The sequence below is a fragment of the Astatotilapia calliptera genome, chromosome 4, assembly GCF_964374335.1.
Source record: "Astatotilapia calliptera chromosome 4, fAstCal68.1, whole genome shotgun sequence".
Taxonomy (NCBI): Eukaryota; Metazoa; Chordata; class Actinopteri; order Cichliformes; family Cichlidae; genus Astatotilapia; species Astatotilapia calliptera.
This window is the reverse complement of record NC_137425.1, coordinates 33,951,671-33,971,536: the sequence shown is the minus strand read 5'-3', so window position 1 is coordinate 33,971,536 and position 19,866 is coordinate 33,951,671. Positions and strand designations below refer to the sequence as shown.

At 42.4% G+C, this 19,866-nt stretch overlaps 3 protein-coding genes and 1 long non-coding RNA gene across 10 annotated transcripts in view; all 4 read right to left on the bottom strand.

Annotated features, from left to right (window-relative positions):
- Positions 1-1,380: 1,380 nt before the first annotated feature.
- Positions 1,381-6,055, bottom strand: LOC113017435 (deoxyribonuclease-1). Of its 4 annotated transcripts, none has more exons than XM_080300509.1 (10): positions 5,960-6,055; positions 5,176-5,315; positions 4,357-4,495; positions 3,872-3,960; positions 3,695-3,796; positions 2,774-2,889; positions 2,477-2,589; positions 2,237-2,391; positions 2,068-2,161; positions 1,381-1,586 (listed from the first exon to the last, which is right to left on the bottom strand). In XM_080300509.1, exons 3-10 carry the CDS (start codon positions 4,492-4,494, stop codon positions 1,536-1,538), a joined length of 858 nt encoding a protein of 285 aa, XP_080156635.1. In that variant the 5' UTR covers position 4,495; positions 5,176-5,315; positions 5,960-6,055; the 3' UTR covers positions 1,381-1,535. The 4 variants fall into 4 exon arrangements, with proteins under 4 accessions (XP_080156635.1, XP_080156637.1, XP_080156634.1 ...); XM_080300511.1 differs by having other exon boundaries at positions 3,695-3,775; XM_080300508.1 differs by lacking the exon at positions 5,960-6,055 and adding an exon at positions 5,586-5,705.
- A 1,820-nt stretch (positions 6,056-7,875) lies between these two features.
- The window catches only part of LOC113021458 (uncharacterized), a 30,981-nt gene continuing 18,990 nt past the window's right edge, over positions 7,876-19,866 (bottom strand). The window contains exon 6 of the mRNA XM_080300699.1: positions 7,876-8,842. Within this exon, the coding sequence (XP_080156825.1) occupies positions 8,172-8,842 (671 nt within the window). The 3' untranslated portion in view covers positions 7,876-8,171. The remainder of the gene's footprint in view (positions 8,843-19,866) is intronic.
- LOC113033043 (uncharacterized) lies at positions 9,671-10,743 on the bottom strand. The gene is made up of 2 exons (XR_003273982.2): positions 10,659-10,743; positions 9,671-9,749 (listed from the first exon to the last, which is right to left on the bottom strand). It is a non-coding gene; the product is annotated as an uncharacterized LOC113033043 (long non-coding RNA).
- On the bottom strand, positions 15,143-19,817 carry LOC113033040 (deoxyribonuclease-1). Of its 4 annotated transcripts, none has more exons than XM_080300512.1 (10): positions 19,722-19,817; positions 18,938-19,077; positions 18,119-18,257; positions 17,634-17,722; positions 17,457-17,558; positions 16,536-16,651; positions 16,239-16,351; positions 15,999-16,153; positions 15,830-15,923; positions 15,143-15,348 (listed from the first exon to the last, which is right to left on the bottom strand). In XM_080300512.1, the coding sequence occupies exons 3-10, from the start codon at positions 18,254-18,256 to the stop codon at positions 15,298-15,300; spliced, it is 858 nt and encodes a 285-aa protein (XP_080156638.1). In that variant the 5' UTR covers position 18,257; positions 18,938-19,077; positions 19,722-19,817; the 3' UTR covers positions 15,143-15,297. The 4 variants fall into 4 exon arrangements, with proteins under 4 accessions (XP_080156638.1, XP_080156639.1, XP_026042097.1 ...); XM_080300513.1 differs by having other exon boundaries at positions 17,457-17,537; XM_026186312.2 differs by lacking the exon at positions 19,722-19,817 and adding an exon at positions 19,348-19,467.

The window sequence follows — 19,866 nt, the reverse complement described above, 5'->3', positions numbered from 1 at the left end:
TAAGTTTTTCTACTTTATTTCAATTTCTAATAGCATTATCTGCTTTGCAGTTAAACTCATCAAACTTAAATTGTGTTATTTGTATGTCTATGGGGATATATTCTGTGTAGGTCTTTAGTGCTAATGTTTTAGCTGTTGGCTGTAATGTTAGCTAGTTCATGGCTATAGGAGTCTGGGTCAGTTGTAACAATAACGCAGATGTTACAACTTACCACACTATTACTTTAACTTATATTAAACAAGTTGGGGCAACGACATCAGCAGAGAGAGCTTCACTGGTCACCTTTGTATATGTGGTTAATGCCATTGGCAACACAATTCCTCCACTGTTTGTGTTCCCACACATACATTATGCTGACCACTGTATCAGAGATGGACCAGTAGGAAGCACTGGTAGTGGAAATAAATCAGGATGGGTGCAAGAAACAGATTTCCTCATCTTTCTGAAGCACTTTGCAAACCACACCAAGGTAAGCCAGGATAAAAAGTAATGGAATTGCGATGCTGGTGAACAACTACATTTTTTCAGCTTCATTGTTATGTTCAAAGTTGGTGCAAGAGTTGTCGGTTATAATGCCCACTGAGCCAATGAGGCCAAACTCAAGGAAGACCAACCAAAATTAATGAAATATTCAGTTGCAGAAAATTCCATAATTTGTCTTTTTTGGGGGGTTGGAATATGTTCAAAAGCTAGATTTCTGCATTCTGTCACACACACACACACACACACACACACACACACACACACACACACACACACACACACACACACACACACACACACAGCTACATAAATGGCTCTAAGTGCATTCATGTGTTGAATAAACAAAGATTACATGTTAATATTTTGTTAGTACTCTTATTTCATTGTGTTACATTTCACCCCAGGATATGTTACAACTAACCCAGACTATGGGGTTAATTGTAACATTTCACTCTTCGTGTTTGAGACCATACCATGTAATGGGTAATTGTGCTGCAGAGAAAGTAGCTGCACTATTTAATAGCAGAGACATGTAAATACTTTGCATTACATTTTGAATCCACTACCTTAAAAGAGCTCCAATTTACAGACAGAAATCTCAAAGATGTGACAACTATCTCCAGTCTCCCCTACAGATGTATTACTCTACCGCTCTTTTATGTTTTTTCAACATTTTTGGCTCAGTTTTGCAGGTTAGTGTTTTGCTGTGTGTCTGAGCTGTTTTGGGAAATTAATTAAAAAACTTTAAACTCTGAAGACATTTAAGCAGACAAAGGAAGTGAAATAAAATACAAACGCGTTATTAAAGGTTTCCAAATCAACAAAGGGTCTCAGTAAATGTTCCAGACAAATGTGCTCCACTGCAACAAGAAGCCGAATTCTTTACAACACACAAGTTTTCAGTGAAATTCTTTTAGTGGCTTTATTGTGCATTTGCATTTCATGAAGCTGTGGCTGACAGTAGTCCCCAACTGAATGATCATTGTGCTGGCTGCAGATTGAGCACGATGTGTGGAAAGCTTGTGGAAGTCACGGTTCAAGCAACGTGAGCCTAACCGCTCAGCTTCACCTCCACGGGGAAGTGGTCGCTGACAGCCAACGCCTGAGAGACAGAGAAACCGTTCTTTTAGTGGCTCACAGTTTGTGCTGCAGACGGCTTCAGTTTCCACAGGTTTCTTTCCAGTGCTGAAAAACTCAACGTGCCTGCATGGTAATGCCATCACTACAGTATACACTGCATTATGATTTTGTTTGCATCTCTGTGGTCGTTACTACAGCCACTGCTTTACAAAGTTGCTCGATTTTCTGTAGCTCAAAGCTGATATTAAAAAAGCAAAAGTGCTTTAAAACTGCATGATTTCTGATGGGGCGACTGCTTTGCCCTTTGTGTAGAATGCCTCTCTTCTGATTGGAGCTCAGTAAACATTTTGCTGATGAGTCTATGGTCTCAGTTGCAGTGAATACAGCATTATGTTAACTTTTTATATTGACGTTTCCATTAGTGTCAGCGGGGAATGAGGCAGGTTGTGCTTTTTAGTTCAAATGAATTCTTACAGAGATAAGGATTGAAATTCATCTGTTACCAGATCTTGTTTGAGATTCAGGTCCGTCATGTAGTTATACACCTTCGCACTATCTTTCACCACTCCTCTCATCATGTCCGCAGTGACCACAATCCTGCAAACACAGAAAGATGATTAGAGTTTAGAGTTTGCGTGCACACATCAGAACGACCTGCCACAATCTGTCTACCTGTCGTAAGGGCAGACAGTTTGCGACACGGTAGTGTCGGCCGCATCAGTGATCAGCCAATGGAAAGTCTTGTCAGTGAAGATGCGGATCTGCTGCCAGTCAGACCCGGACACATAACTACAGCCTGCGTTGAAGTCACCCAGCAGCACGATGTCCTGCAGGGAGAGTAGTGTGAGTCGCATTTACCGAATGTGTGTTTTTCCACCAAATAAATGATTTTTACTTGTAGGCTGTAAATACATCATTGTTCCAGCGAGCGCGGACATCTGCCACCACGTCATAGAGAGCATTTAGCTCCCGAACAGCTGATTCTGGGGAGGTGTGCTGAGGGATCAGAGTAAAGTCTCTCACAGCTACAGAAGAGAAGGGAACGAAGGAGTGTTGACAGTGACGGAGGCGCTTACACCGCATGAGAATGATAAAGGACTAGTGACTAACATGTCCCAGGAACTACCACGCACAAATGTTTGAATGAGGATCCACATCATTATCAGTGTGATGCAGAAACAGCTGTATAGCTCGAGCCACAGCACCTACCAGTGTGTTTGGAGGAGAACATTACGACAAACGGCTCCCTGCTAAAGGCGTCTTGTCCAGTTTCCTCCGGGCCGTCGTCATAGGTGTAGCTTTTTGCCACCGATACCAGCGCCTCCCTGTGGAGAAAATCACCACCTTTTCATTTGCTGCCAGTGTGTACTTCATTTCTAAACATGTCCAGTTGCTTCTCGGGACAAATTTATTGTAGTTCTGCTTTTCCCCTTTTTTTAAATCACTACTTCTGAATTCTGAGTGTGTATAAGATGTATGTTTATGCCAGAACAAAGACGGAGGATTTGCCGTTAAATTACTTCAAACATGCCTCAAACACTACAAACATGCTGGAAATATAAATTTTTAATCAAGTTGTTTTGAATGGTTATTTGAGAAACTTATGGGAGGTTCTTTAACCCTCTGAGGTCTAAGTGATGATGATCCAACACCAATCCTGACTTTAACCCCGGGCAACGTGAACAAGTCATTTTTATTTTTGTTAAATTGTTTGGCTTTAAGAAACAAAGAAAACAATCAAACTATTCACATTCTGCCATGAAAAAGACTTTTTCCCTTTCTACAAAATACATATTTAGAGCAAGAACTAAAAATGCCTTTTACACGGCATCACTGCAATGAACCATGTTTTGTTGCAAACAGCCGCCCCTCCCTGAGCCTGACTCTGCCGGAGGTTTCTTCCTGTCAAAAGGGAGTTTTTCCTTCCCACTGTTGCCAAAGTGCTGCTCATAGGGGTCATTTGATTGTTGGGTTTTTCTCTGTATGTGTTATTGTAGGGTCTACCTGACAGTATAAAGCGCCTTGAGGCGACTCTTGTTGTGATTTGGCGCTGTGTAAATAAAATTGAACTGAATAAATATCATTTCACTGTGTGTAGAGTAGAGACTTATTTTTTTCATCGTGGTGCACCTGTAAAGGAAGAGATATCGCTCTTTATAGGTGCTCGCACCGAGAGGCTCGCTGACGATGTATTTGTACTGAGGAGAATCTCTGGGGGGAAACAAACACACACTTTTATGTTTCCATACGTTTGCATTTCATGCTCAGTGTTACTCTGAATGTTCCATGTTCGGTGTGTGGACTCACTTGTTGACGTACTCCATGAGTTTTTGGGTTGCTGAGAGATCACTGTCTCTGACCTCTTGGATCAGAATGACGTCATAGCGTTGGACAATCTGCAAAACACACATAAAAAATGAAAATGAATCAGCTGATTGTCCATCTTGCAACATCACGTTTGTTTATATTTTACCTTGCACGAAAAAATTCATGTGTTAAGCTTTAGATTGTAAAGGCAACGCTACAGCTGTTGCACATCCAGTTATTTCATTGATCATTCCTTAAGCATAGAGGTGGGAATATTCTGGGAATATTCAGGTTTACTTCTGCAACAGGCCAAATCATCCAAAGCATTTCTCAAAATTCAGTTCAAACTATTTCAAAACGCACACACAAGATAACACTTCTGGATTGGTTTTGAAAGCACTCTGACCCAAATTGCATTACAAATGGGTGGATGTAAACATTTTGTACAAACTGTCATATCTACCAAAGAGGGAAAAGTCCCAGACCTTGGTAATGATGTTCATCAGAGTGGTGTTGGAGGCTTTGGTGTCTCCGAAGGATTTGATGTTAAAGGCTCCCAGCAGCAGCGAGTTAGAGAGATGCAGCAAGGTCAGAAAAAGCCCCAAAGTGCCCACCAAATGCATCCTACACCAAACAGGTCACATGTTAAAAATGACTTAGAAATCACATGAAACACTGACGCTTACAAATGATTTCATATTTATTTTACACGTATGTAAGCTAATGACTTCCCAGGTTATCAGGTTAATAATTTCCAGTTCCTGTGCATTAAAAACCGATTTGCAGGCTGAAGTAAGGCCTTTCCTTTCACTCCATATTTCTCTGTCATAAAGTCCAGTTTAACATGGAGGTTAGTCCAAAACAAAGCGGCTCATGTTCCACCATCTGCTGAGAGCTCATGACATGAGAGTGAGAGACCAAACACCTGCTCCTCTGGATGTATTTTTGGCAGTTTATCTAACATGCTATTTAGCGCGTCGCTATTTGCAGCATGTTGCAAGGCTTGGTAAAATATTATCCTTTTAGGACAATATATTACTCTGTTGCCCTGGTTACACCGTCCTGGAGCTGTTGTGGAAGACCAAAGGTTGCCAAATATGGAAACAGAGAGCTGCATTTATACTGTGATGGTTTGCATGTGCTGCTGAAATGTGTTTGTAAACGCACAATTACTGCAGGAAAAATGCACAAAAGTTACTGTAATGCTGCTGTAGCCTGAAACATCCACTCTAAACAAGAAACTGGCTCACAGTATTGCACCGAATACAGCTCAGATGTTTTTGTAGCGAGTGAGAGGTCCATACCTGCTCCTGTATGTCTGCACGGTGGAGACGCCTGAACTCGTGAATCTTCTGAAAGCTCCTGAAAAGCTTCTGAGCAGAATGGCGACCAGTGTCTCTTTTGAGGTTTTTATCTACCTGCAGGCGCATGTGACTGCAGGGTGCTGGGGAGGAGTACAGAGAAAAGGTGTGTTGTGGATGGGGTACAGATTTCAGGCTTTCAGGTTCTCACATCCCAAGATTGCAGTGCAACAAGGATAACGTTGCAACCTCAAATTCTTTTCTGCTCGTCATACAATAAAAACACTTCAGCATTGTTTTAACTTGCTGTTGTCCTGTTTGGCATTTGTGTGAAGTTCTGTCACACTTCACAAATGAACTCAGAATGAGTGTCGCAGTGTTGGGATGACCTTAAACTTTGGCAAAATCCTTACGGAAACTGAAGAAATTCCTTCAAGCAGTTTGAAAGATGCCTTGTTCATGAGAGCAGGGACAGACAAAACATAATATCTACTCTAGGTCTGCTCCAGCAGAGACACGTAACAGTCATTAGCAATAACAACAGTAATATTGCTACAGCCTTGTTAAACTATCATCTGTCCCAGTGTTATATCTTGAAATCAGACCTTCAAAAACCTTCCGATAGGCTGATACAACACAAGTATGCCACCGTCTCCACCTTATTGGTCAGAAAGTTTTTCTTCCCAGTTGTAGCTGAACAAACAGAACCCATTCACTTACAATGCATTCAAGCTTGACAACACAATAATACACTTTAGTGAAGTTTCATAAAAGTGCTCATACTTACAGCATGTTACAGTTGTCATGTTACTGATGAGGGTTAAGCTCTATGTTTTTAACATTGTAATCAGATCTGCCAGGTCGGTGCTTAGACATATACCGGTGTCCACTACACCCAGCCTCCTGACTCTTTCTTTACTGCCAGCTGTCGAGAATCTGATGCCTCAGCAAATACTGAATAAATTTCGGTGCCACCGCTGCTGTCCACATTCATGCTCCCGTCAGGGTAAACCATAGTTTCCCAAACTTTCCATGTATTTTAAACTTGAGAATCCAAGTGAAGCCAAGATGTTTGCTGACTATTAGTCTTGTTTATGAAGTAGACAAACGAATTTTGTGTAGAAAGGATGAGGGCTCAGTGTGCGCGTGAGGAAAGCTTGCACGAGAGGAAATCTCCACTGGGACATGGAAAACTACCACATACTGACCTAAAGAGCAACGAGTACAGAGGGAGAAACAGCAGGAAGTGCAGCTTAACCACAGATTTGTAGCCACTCTTGCAGTTTAAACCAAAGACCAACAGAGAGTTGCACTAGGGCCAAAGTAGCAGGATCATTTTCTGTATTTGACTTTTGGTTATATGCACATGTGACCTGTTGGGGGGTGCAGATGTGCAGTATCTGCACCTTATATTTATATTTTATTTTATATTATATTTTTCTCTAACATCCATAAACATGCACACTCTGGTAAAACTAATTAAAGTTAAATACTTCTTTGTAAGATGTTTAATAAAGAATGATAAAATGGAAAAGTGCCATGTGTGTAGCTAAAAATAAGCCCCAGAGCGAACGGCAAGGCTGCAGTCTGGGAACCGGCGGGGCGGTTACCGCTGGGATGTGCTTATCAGAGTGTGGAAAGTTGTGGACTTTAAAGTGTTGAACTTTGATGGATAACCAGTTGTGTCTCAGATCAAACGTGCAGAATAAAATCTTTGCCATAACTGTTGGCATGAGAGTGATGCTCATTATCCCTTTTGGCAACATTTTGAATAGCACCATCTGGTCAAGCAAGGCCATGTGACACACTGAGCTCGTGATACTGGTTTTGGGCGGCAGTGATACGGACACTACTGGACTGAAACTGGTTTGAGAGTCTGCTAAAACGACAGCATGTAAGGACACAATGACTGTGTTTTAGTAAGTGTTTACCTGTTTTACTAAATGTACTTAAGAACTGCTGAGACCGTTTATAAACCTGTGTTTAAATTTCAAGAAAAGAATGATGCATTTGCATTTCTGTATTAATAGTTGGAACCGAGGAGGAAATATGAATATGAATGCAGCTGCATCGTTTTTTGCATTCATGATGTCGTTTTATTCAAATCAGTTTGTGTTAAATGCCCCAGACAACAAATCTGTTGTCGGTTTAATTTCAGAAAGGATGGCGCCACATCATGTGATCATTACAGCATATGTACAGATCTAAATGCATTTCATGTCCTATTATAGTTTTATTCACTTCAGATTAGCATCAAAGTTGTAGCCGCGTCTTTGCCTATTATGAGCCATAAAGTTGGACACTGTTGGAGACTGTTCTGCTGGTGATAAATGAAACGAGACGATCGTTTAAAAGGATTTTATTTTGAAATCTAACACCCATGTAGAGCTAACATTCATTGTAATAACATTGTAATAACATTGTAATAACATTGTAATAACATTGTAATAACATTGTAATAACATTGTAATAACATTGTAATAACATTGTAATAACATTGTAATAACATTGTAATAACATTGTAATAACATTGTAATAACATTGTAATAACATTGTAATAACATTGTAATAACATTGTAATAACATTGTAATAACATTGTAATAACATTGTAATAACATTGTAATAACATTGTAATAACATTGTAATAACATTGTAATAACATTGTAATAACATTGTAATAACATTTTTACAGTTTGTATAAACCCAACAGAAACCATGTTGTCCCAAAACGCTGCGTTTGTGTCCCATATGTAACACCGTGTATTATCCAACTTATTTCACATGGTTTAACTTGAACTTTAAAAACTACAATAAAGTTTTGCTGTATTACCAGTAACAAATCTTTTATATACACATTAGCTTGTTTAAAAAAACTGACTGAATTACCTCTAAACTGGTTCTAGGCTTTGTCACACTGGTCGCACTTGTTATTGTCCATGGTCAGTAAGTGTAGGGTTGACTTAAGCTCGAGTTTGTGTAAACTGAACTGCTGCACCGATCACGTATCAGCGTCTGTTGGCATGTTTCTGGGGTCGCTGGCTGGAGATTTTCCCAGAAAGGTCACATGCGGCGCCAGCTTGTGTGTCGCCAAGCTCGACTTCAAAGCAAAAGCCCTCCCACACTGGTCACACTTGTGTGCTTTAACTCCACTGTGGACCAGTTTGTGTCTCTTTAAGTTGCTCTGATGATTAAAAGCCTTTCCGCACTCCTCACATGTGTGGGGTTTTTCTCCACTGTGGACCATCTCATGGATTTTTAAGTAGCTCATCTGAGCAAAAGCCTTCCCACACTGGCTACATGCGTATGGTTTGACTCCTCTGTGCAGGCGCTGATGAGTTCTCAAGTTGCCCATCAAACTAAATGTCTTTCCGCACTCCTCACATGTGTGGGGTTTTTCTCCGCTGTGGACCATCTCATGGATTTTTAAGTATCTCATCTGAGTAAAAGCCTTGCCACACTGGCTACATGCGTATGGTTTGACTCCTCTGTGTAGGCGCTGATGAGTTCTCAAGTTGCCCATCAAACTAAATGTCTTTCCACACTGGTGGCACATGTGTGGTTTGACGCCGCTGTGGCTGAGGTGATGTGTTTTTAAGTTGCCTTTCCGAGTAAAAGTCTTTCCACACTGGTCACAACTGAAGGGCTTTTCCCCACTGTGGATGCGCTGGTGTCTTCTGAGGTGACACGGGGCATGAAACTTCTTGTTACACTGATCACACCTGTAGTGCTCAAGTAAGTTTGCACTTGAGTGAGCATCTTCAGCCAACTGAGAGCACTGAGGTGTTGGGCTCTCTTTGGCGTCTTGTTCCTACAGCAACAAAGACACAGGCAGGGAGTCAGAAGCTTAATAAGTGTTTGAGTTAAATCTTGTTTTGTCGTGCCGGCCTCTCTGCTTCGATAAGAAACATGTTTGTTGGATGATGCCCATAATAGTAACCTGTTGTGTTGTAAATTGTTTGGATGCGTTTTGGAAAAGAAAGACTGTATTATTGCATAAAATACATTTAAACAAGTGCATCGCTGATTGCATCTTGTGGACATCGGTTCTACCAGCTGATTGCCCTGCTCAGTCTTTACGCCCGACCCAACGAGGGCCAATCAAATGCAGAGGGGACAGTGCGACTTCACCCGTGCACTTGCACCTCTTGCACACAGTCCTCATTTACAAAGTGGAAATAAGGAAAGGTCTAAGAGGTTGAAGCCTTCGTCTTTCCATTTACTATTTTCTTTTCTTAACATGCATTTTGTTTCTCATGTTCTGGAAAACTGTAAATAATTACTAAAGGGTGGTAGTTAACAATAATCATAATGATATAATGACAATAAATGATGATCATTCATGAAAGTTGTACTGATAGACTTTTCACGTTTCCTAAAAGCAGCTCGGCCTTGGTTTGCACGGCACTTCCAGATGTGTTTATAAACTACGAACAATTTCACGTATAAAAGTCTGTAGAATGTTCGGACTCATGATTTATAAAAACGATGTTTTTCTCACCGTGTGTGAAGAAAACATTTTCTTCTTTCCAAGATGGCCGACTACGTTCCTCCGTCAGACTGCTCGACCCACCAACACCTGCCAGGAAAGAGCTTTATTAGGCTCCGGAGCCGAAATGCACATTAAAGTCACTTTACATCCAGATGACTTAGACCGTCCTAAGATAATAAACTTTTAGCCTGGTCTAGATTAAACTGAGCTGATGGCAAGACGGAGGATCAGAGGACTTGAAGCTTTAAATAATCCCTCAAGGAGACAGGTCTAACCTTTCCTTTGAAATATCTCTGAGGTAGCATGGACAACATACACGTGCAGATGAGAAATGACACCCTGATTCAATCATTCCCTCTCTGTAAACACTTTAACTGGGAAGCCAAGCTAAAGGTTAAATGATCAGCGGCTGTAGGTTTAGCTGTGCTCGTATGCCCGGACAATCCAAATATATAAATAAAGAACTGCACACAAACACAATTACACTACTTGATCTGTTACAACCGAGCGACATTACTTGTCAGCATCTGGAATCATGGAACTCTTTGGTCACGGTGAAGGAACAGTGTGCAGGGCTGTTTTTAAAATGAGGTTTTTCACCAAGCATCCTGATGGGCTCTTCCCAAGAGTTAGTGGACAGATAGTTGGAGGTCATGTTCCCAACAAGCAGCAACTGGTGCCGAGGATGAAAGGAACCATGAATGTGCTCAAAGCTAGATTGCGAAACCGCGATATCAGAAACACATCCTGCATGTGCTGAACTTGCTTTCTAGCAAAGCACCCTGGTTTGCAGTGTCCCAGGTGTAGGCCAGCACTGAGGATTGTTCTCCAGTCACTGTACACACAGTTTAAGGGAGGACAGCAGTTCCTACTTTGAAGGTAAACCTTAAATGATCAGCAGCCATGAGTTTAGTTGTGCTCGTACAAGTTATTGTCTCCAGTGTCTCTGCGGGTCCCTAACACTCCCTCACAAACACACCTGAGCTGGGAACATACCTGAGGGAGAGCAGCAGATGACAGCATGCAGGAGACAACAAACTAATCTAAACATATAAAACAACTCCAACCAACATCAGCTTGGTGGTTACCTTTGGAGGAGCCCAGCCCATGAGCTGTGCTGTGATGACTTATGGTGAACAGGTGTGCCAACAACTAAGAGCCGAGACAGAGCCTCTTAAAGCTGTAGGACAAAAAACAGCACGTCCAGAGCACCTGAAGGCCAGAAGGTGGCAGCAGCAAACGGTGTCAGGTACAATCTTCAGCTTCCATAGTATCTACAGATCATACACTCCTCCCTTTGCTCAGTGTTTTCACCTTCAGCACATAAAGGTGAACTTCAACCACACCAACAGACTGGAATATGTTCACCCACACAGACCTGGACCAGTACGCCTCATCTGTACTGGATTACATCTCCAAAACCACAGACAGTGTCACCACCTGACAGTGGGCAGGGATAGCTCAGTAGGTAGAGTGGTGGCACCATGATCGGAAGGTCGGTGGTTCGACTCCACTGAACGGCTACCCTGAGGTACCCCTGAGCAAGGTACCGTCCCTACACACTGCTCCCCGGGCGCTGCATTGGTGGCTGCCCACTGCTTCACTGGGTGAATGGGTTAAATGCAGAGGAACTATATCCCTACGGGGACTAACATGCACACTTTACTTAACACCCAGAAACGGATCACCATGTACCCCAACCAGAAGCCTTGGATGAACCGGGATCTTCGTCTCTTCCTGAAGGCCCGCAACACCGCCTTTAGGTCAGGAGATGCACACGCCTACAGCACAGCCAGGGCTAATCTAAAGAAGGGCATCAAAAAAGCCAAACACCATTACAAAAAGAAGGTAGAAGAACACTTCTCCAACTCCAACCCCCGACGCATGTGGCAAGGACTCCAGACCATCACAGACTACAGGACCACCAAACCCTCCCCCGCATCCTCTGATGTCTCCTTCCTCAATGAGCTCAACAACTTTTATGCTCGTTTTGAGCGAGGGAACCCCACAACCACAACCAAAGCAGACCACCAACCTCTGACTCTCTCCCCCACCGATGTAGGAGTGGTGCTGAGCAGGATCAGTGTCCACAAGGCTGCAGGTCCTGATGGCATCCCCGGGCGTGTTCTCAGAGCGTGTTCTGGGGAGCTTGCAGGAGTGCTGACAGACATATTCAATCTGTCCTTGGCCCACGCTGTGGTACCGGCCTGCTTCAACTCCACCTCCATCGTCCCGACACCCAAAACCTCCAACCCATCTTGCCTCAATGATTACCGCCCAGTAGCACTCACCCCCATCATCACTAAGTGCTTAGAGCAGCTGGTCCTAGCACACTTCAAATCCTGTCTCCCCCCCACCCTGGACCCCCACCAATTCGCATACCGCCAGAACAGGAGCACAGAGGATGCAGTCTCCATCGCACTGCACTCTGTCCTCTCACACCTGGACAATGTTACGAGTTCAAATATTGGGGATGGAGACAAGAGGAAAAACCACAATAACAACACTGGTCCGGCCGGGTTGAGTCAAACGATGATTTTAATGATCACACGCGTGGGAGATGGACACCGTACGCAGACAGCATCAGATCTCAAAATGGTGGAGCATTGATCAAACTCTTATAGCCTCTGGTGTCTCCACCTTATCATAAAAAGCCTAAACATTCACATGCTTTCTCTCACACAGCGCCTAAGCTACGACCTTGGCTCCCTGTTTATCTGCTCCTGCTGAGATGGGGCAGAAAACTCCAGCATGTTCTGTTCTCTTCTAATCAGACAAATAAGGCGATGACTTTCTGCGAACAGTATTTCTTATAACTCAGCAGTATAATGCATCATAAAACAATATCATTCATCCACAATAAATCAGCAGTCTAATGTAATGCAAACTAATGCAAGAGTTATCACCTTCTTCTAATTCAGGAGAATAATGCAAACTAAAACTACATAATAATTCACAATCTTTAATTAGGGGTCTAACATGGCATAAAATAATATTATAATCTCACAACAACAACAACACCTACGCCAGAATGCTGTTTATAGACTTCAGTGCAGCGTTCAATACAATCCACCCCTCACAACTCATCAGGAAACTGACAGACCTGGGCATCAGTTCCCTCATCTGCAAATGGTTACTGGACTTCCTGACCAACCGCCCCCAACATGTCCGGCTGGATAACCGCTGCTCATCTACCATCACAATGAACACCGGTGTACCACAAGGCTGTGTGATGAGCCCTTTCCTCTACTCCCTCTTCACCCACGACTGCAGACCTGCTGATGGTTCCAACACCATCATTAAGTTTGCAGATGACATCACGGTGATTGGCCTCATCAGTGCTTTGAGCGCTCAGATGAGTAGAAACGCGCTACATAAGAACCAGTCCATTTACCATTTGGGTAATAAAATTGCAGGTAACATTTCCAAGGCAGGTAGGAAAAAAATGAGCTGCTATCAGTGTATGTTTGTTTTAAGGTGAGGTGGCACGAACCCGCATGTAGGGAGATGTAACCTCGTACCTCAGAAGTGTCGATATGGGTGTATTTCCATCTGTACAGCAGTATTTAGTACATCCTGGTACTTGGCAGGATGTGCAGGAGGCAGAGAAAGAGCATAAGCTTTCAGCACCTGTTAGAAATGTCACTTTCCCACATAAGAAATAAAAGGTGCTCCACAATAGTGCTGCAATTGAATATATTTTGCAATGAATTGAAGCCCATGTCAGTATTCATAGAAGAAATTGTATATGAATGCACAGCTTCCTTACATGTGCATTTGTTTCATTTGCAGATCACGCCAGACAGCTCACAAAGTCCATGATGAGGAAGCCAACCATAGACAAGCTGGCGGCTAACAGAGAGGCTGATGTCAATAACTTTGTCAAGTTCATCACCAAGGACTCTATTCAGAAGTCCCTGGGGATGTATCTGGAGATGCTTAAGAGAAGAAAGGCTTAGAGAGGGGAAACATGTTTGCACACTTTGTAGCACCAGCTACAGATGTGATCTGACATCAGGCAGTGAGCAGTCTACATGTTTGGGGGATAAAACCCAGCATTTACCCCTCAAGATGTTAATAAAAACACTCGAGGTTAGGGTGTGACTTTTTGTTTTGGTTTGAAGAGCCGTACACTCGGGCAACCTGCCGAGCCTTCTCCATCACTCAGCATTACCTGCAGTATGCTTACGCGAGCAAACTGCTAATTGTTGCAAAAGAGTCTCACATATGAAGAACTAACAGCAAATCTGACCTTTAGTGCATCTAAATGTGGCAAAGCCTTTGTCATCTCTAACAAATGTTTGGTTTTTACTGTGAAATATCCAAATAAATGTCTGGATTCATACATTAAATGGATTAAAGCGTGTGGTTCTCATTCATTATCTCTGTAACTCAGACGTCTCTACATTCAAATGACAGTTGAGAATGTTAAAAATTCAGCGGACAACCAAATCAAAATGAATCTTGCATTCTTATAACAAGGAGCATTTTTCATTCTTTGTATGTTTGTGTTTTGGACAATTGAATCAATATACGACACTTCAAAAGGACCTGAGTGTCAGCGCAACACAATCGGCTAAACTTCAGGTGTGCAGTGTCTCCACACTTTTCACTGTCACGTCCTGTGTGTGACAGACATGAATGACCTCTGCTGTGGTGCTCCCTGTTTTCTTTGAGCACTACATTTACACATTTAAGAGTATTACCCTCAAATGTGTTTGGATTTGTCAATGTGTGAGTCGTCTACTAAGCCTAAAGCTACAAGTCACTAATGTGACTCCTGGAAAAGTAAATGTTCTTTCATGTAAAGAGATGAAATCAGCACGTGTATTCACTTTAATATTACATCCTCGGGGGGGAGGCTAAGTATTTTGCAGCAGCTTGGTATTGAACTGCAAACCTTCCAATTAGTAGAACTGAACTACAGCAACCCCAACTCAACTGTTCAGCCAGGACAAGCAGTGCTTGTCTAGTCAGTTATACCAAAGCATAAGTGATGTGCTTCTACATCACTGCCATCTTGAGGCTGCAGTCAGCTATCGTCTCTCCAAGCACACTTCTCTTGGACGCTATTAGAAACTCTAGTGTCTCTATTTCCCAGGCGTCTTTAGCTTTTTGTATGCAGACAACCTGATTTTCCATTTCAGTGTTTAAAAATCACAGGTTAACATATGTGGTGAACACATTTCAGCTTTACAGGAGTAACTGAAGATGACTGATTGTATTACTCTACCGCTCTTTTATGTTTTTTCAACATTTTTGGCTCAGTTTTGCAGGTTAGTGTTTTGCTGTGTGTTTGAGCTGTTTTGGGAAATTAATTAAAAAACTTTAAACTCTGAAGACATTTAAGCAGACAAAGGAAGTGAAATAAAATACACACGCGTTATTAAAGGTTTCCAAATCAACAAAGGGTCTCAGTAAATGTTCCAGACAAATGTGCTCCACTGCAACAAGAAGCCGAATTCTTTACAACACACAAGTTTTCAGTGAAATTCTTTTAGTGGCTTTATTGTGCATTTGCATTTCATGAAGCTGTGGCTGACAGTAGTCCCCAACTGAATGATCATTGTGCTGGCTGCAGATTGAGCACGATGTGTGGAAAGCTTGTGGAAGTCACGGTTCAAGCAACGTGAGCCTAACCGCTCAGCTTCACCTCCACGGGGAAGTGGTCGCTGACAGCCAACGCCTGAGAGACAGAGAAACCGTTCTTTTAGTGGCTCACAGTTTGTGCTGCAGACGGCTTCAGTTTCCACAGGTTTCTTTCCAGTGCTGAAAAACTCAACGTGCCTGCATGGTAATGCCATCACTACAGTATACACTGCATTATGATTTTGTTTGCATCTCTGTGGTCGTTACTACAGCCACTGCTTTACAAAGTTGCTCGATTTTCTGTAGCTCAAAGCTGATATTAAAAAAGCAAAAGTGCTTTAAAACTGCATGATTTCTGATGGGGCGACTGCTTTGCCCTTTGTGTAGAATGCCTCTCTTCTGATTGGAGCTCAGTAAACATTTTGCTGACGAGTCTATGGTCTCAGTTGCAGTGAATACAGCATTATGTTAACTTTTTATATTGACGTTTCCATTAGTGTCAGCGGGGAATGAGGCAGGTTGTGCTTTTTAGTTCAAATGAATTCTTACAGAGATAAGGATTGAAATTCATCTGTTACCAGATCTTGTTTGAGATTCAGGTCCGTCATGTAGTTATACACCTTCGCACTATCTTTCACCACTCCTCTCATCATGTCCGCAGTGACCACAATCCTGCAAACACAGAAAGATGATTAGAGTTTAGAGTTTGCGTGCACACATCAGAACGACCTGCCACAATCTGTCTACCTGTCGTAAGGGCAGACAGTTTGCGACACGGTAGTGTCGGCCGCATCAGTGATCAGCCAATGGAAAGTCTTGTCAGTGAAGATGCGGATCTGCTGCCAGTCAGACCCGGACACATAACTACAGCCTGCGTTGAAGTCACCCAGCAGCACGATGTCCTGCAGGGAGAGTAGTGTGAGTCGCATTTACCGAATGTGTGTTTTTCCACCAAATAAATGATTTTTACTTGTAGGCTGTAAATACATCATTGTTCCAGCGAGCGCGGACATCTGCCACCACGTCATAGAGAGCATTTAGCTCCCGAACAGCTGATTCTGGGGAGGTGTGCTGAGGGATCAGAGTAAAGTCTCTCACAGCTACAGAAGAGAAGGGAACGAAGGAGTGTTGACAGTGACGGAGGCGCTTACACCGCATGAGAATGATAAAGGACTAGTGACTAACATGTCCCAGGAACTACCACGCACAAATGTTTGAATGAGGATCCACATCATTATCAGTGTGATGCAGAAACAGCTGTATAGCTCGAGCCACAGCACCTACCAGTGTGTTTGGAGGAGAACATTACGACAAACGGCTCCCTGCTAAAGGCGTCTTGTCCAGTTTCCTCCGGGCCGTCGTCATAGGTGTAGCTTTTTGCCACCGATACCAGCGCCTCCCTGTGGAGAAAATCACCACCTTTTCATTTGCTGCCAGTGTGTACTTCATTTCTAAACATGTCCAGTTGCTTCTCGGGACAAATTTATTGTAGTTCTGCTTTTCCCCTTTTTTTAAATCACTACTTCTGAATTCTGAGTGTGTATAAGATGTATGTTTATGCCAGAACAAAGACGGAGGATTTGCCGTTAAATTACTTCAAACATGCCTCAAACACTACAAACATGCTGGAAATATAAATTTTTAATCAAGTTGTTTTGAATGGTTATTTGAGAAACTTATGGGAGGTTCTTTAACCCTCTGAGGTCTAAGTGATGATGATCCAACACCAATCCTGACTTTAACCCCGGGCAACGTGAACAAGTCATTTTTATTTTTGTTAAATTGTTTGGCTTTAAGAAACAAAGAAAACAATCAAACTATTCACATTCTGCCATGAAAAAGACTTTTTCCCTTTCTACAAAATACATATTTAGAGCAAGAACTAAAAATGCCTTTTACACGGCATCACTGCAACGAACCATGTTTTGTTGCAAACAGCCGCCCCTCCCTGAGCCTGACTCTGCCGGAGGTTTCTTCCTGTCAAAAGGGAGTTTTTCCTTCCCACTGTTGCCAAAGTGCTGCTCATAGGGGTCATTTGATTGTTGGGTTTTTCTCTGTATGTGTTATTGTAGGGTCTACCTGACAGTATAAAGCGCCTTGAGGCGACTCTTGTTGTGATTTGGCGCTGTGTAAATAAAATTGAACTGAATAAATATCATTTCACTGTGTGTAGAGTAGAGACTTATTTTTTTCATCGTGGTGCACCTGTAAAGGAAGAGATATCGCTCTTTATAGGTGCTCGCACCGAGAGGCTCGCTGACGATGTATTTGTACTGAGGAGAATCTCTGGGGGGAAACAAACACACACTTTTATGTTTCCATACGTTTGCATTTCATGCTCAGTGTTACTCTGAATGTTCCATGTTCGGTGTGTGGACTCACTTGTTGACGTACTCCATGAGTTTTTGGGTTGCTGAGAGATCACTGTCTCTGACCTCTTGGATCAGAATGACGTCATAGCGTTGGACAATCTGCAAAACACAAATAAAAAATGAAAATGAATCAGCTGATTGTCCATCTTGCAACATCACGTTTGTTTATATTTTACCTTGCACGAAAAAATTCATGTGTTAAGCTTTAGATTGTAAAGGCAACGCTACAGCTGTTGCACATCCAGTTATTTCATTGATCATTCCTTAAGCATAGAGGTGGGAATATTCTGGGAATATTCAGGTTTACTTCTGCAACAGGCCAAATCATCCAAAGCATTTCTCAAAATTCAGTTCAAACTATTTCAAAACGCACACACAAGATAACACTTCTGGATTGGTTTTGAAAGCACTCTGACCCAAATTGCATTACAAATGGGTGGATGTAAACATTTTGTACAAACTGTCATATCTACCAAAGAGGGAAAAGTCCCAGACCTTGGTAATGATGTTCATCAGAGTGGTGTTGGAGGCTTTGGTGTCTCCGAAGGATTTGATGTTAAAGGCTCCCAGCAGCAGCGAGTTAGAGAGATGCAGCAAGGTCAGAAAAAGCCCCAAAGTGCCCACCAAATGCATCCTACACCAAACAGGTCACATGTTAAAAATGACTTAGAAATCACATGAAACACTGACGCTTACAAATGATTTCATATTTATTTTACACGTATGTAAGCTAATGACTTCCCAGGTTATCAGGTTAATAATTTCCAGTTCCTGTGCATTAAAAACCGATTTGCAGGCTGAAGTAAGGCCTTTCCTTTCACTCCATATTTCTCTGTCATAAAATCCAGTTTAACATGGAGGTTAGTCCAAAACAAAGCGGCTCATGTTCCACCATCTGCTGAGAGCTCATGACATGAGAGTGAGAGACCAAACACCTGCTCCTCTGGATGTATTTTTGGCAGTTTATCTAACATGCTATTTAGCGCGTCGCTATTTGCAGCATGTTGCAAGGCTTGGTAAAATATTATCCTTTTAGGACAATATATTACTCTGTTGCCCTGGTTACACCGTCCTGGAGCTGTTGTGGAAGACCAAAGGTTGCCAAATATGGAAACAGAGAGCTGCATTTATACTGTGATGGTTTGCATGTGCTGCTGAAATGTGTTTGTAAACGCACAATTACTGCAGGAAAAATGCACAAAAGTTACTGTAATGCTGCTGTAGCCTGAAACATCCACTCTAAACAAGAAACTGGCTCACAGTATTGCACCGAATACAGCTCAGATGTTTTTGTAGTGAGTGAGAGGTCCATACCTGCTCCTGTATGTCTGCACGGTGGAGACGCCTGAACTCGTGAATCTTCTGAAAGCTCCTGAAAAGCTTCTGAGCAGAATGGCGACCAGTGTCTCTTTTGAGGTTTTTATCTACCTGCAGGCGCATGTGACTGCAGGGTGCTGGGGAGGAGTACAGAGAAAAGGTGTGTTGTGGATGGGGTACAGATTTCAGGCTTTCAGGTTCTCACATCCCAAGATTGCAGTGCAACAAGGATAACGTTGCAACCTCAAATTCTTTTCTGCTCGTCATACAATAAAAACACTTCAGCATTGTTTTAACTTGCTGTTGTCCTGTTTGGCATTTGTGTGAAGTTCTGTCACACTTCACAAATGAACTCAGAATGAGTGTCGCAGTGTTGGGATGACCTTAAACTTTGGCAAAATCCTTACGGAAACTGAAGAAATTCCTTCAAGCAGTTTGAAAGATGCCTTGTTCATGAGAGCAGGGACAGACAAAACATAATATCTACTCTAGGTCTGCTCCAGCAGAGACACGTAACAGTCATTAGCAATAACAACAGTAATATTGCTACAGCCTTGTTAAACTATCATCTGTCCCAGTGTTATATCTTGAAATCAGACCTTCAAAAACCTTCCGATAGGCTGATACAACACAAGTATGCCACCGTCTCCACCTTATTGGTCAGAAAGTTTTTCTTCCCAGTTGTAGCTGAACAAACAGAACCCATTCACTTACAATGCATTCAAGCTTGACAACACAATAATACACTTTAGTGAAGTTTCATAAAAGTGCTCATACTTACAGCATGTTACAGTTGTCATGTTACTGATGAGGGTTAAGCTCTATGTTTTTAACATTGTAATCAGATCTGCCAGGTCGGTGCTTAGACATATACCGGTGTCCACTACACCCAGCCTCCTGACTCTTTCTTTACTGCCAGCTGTCGA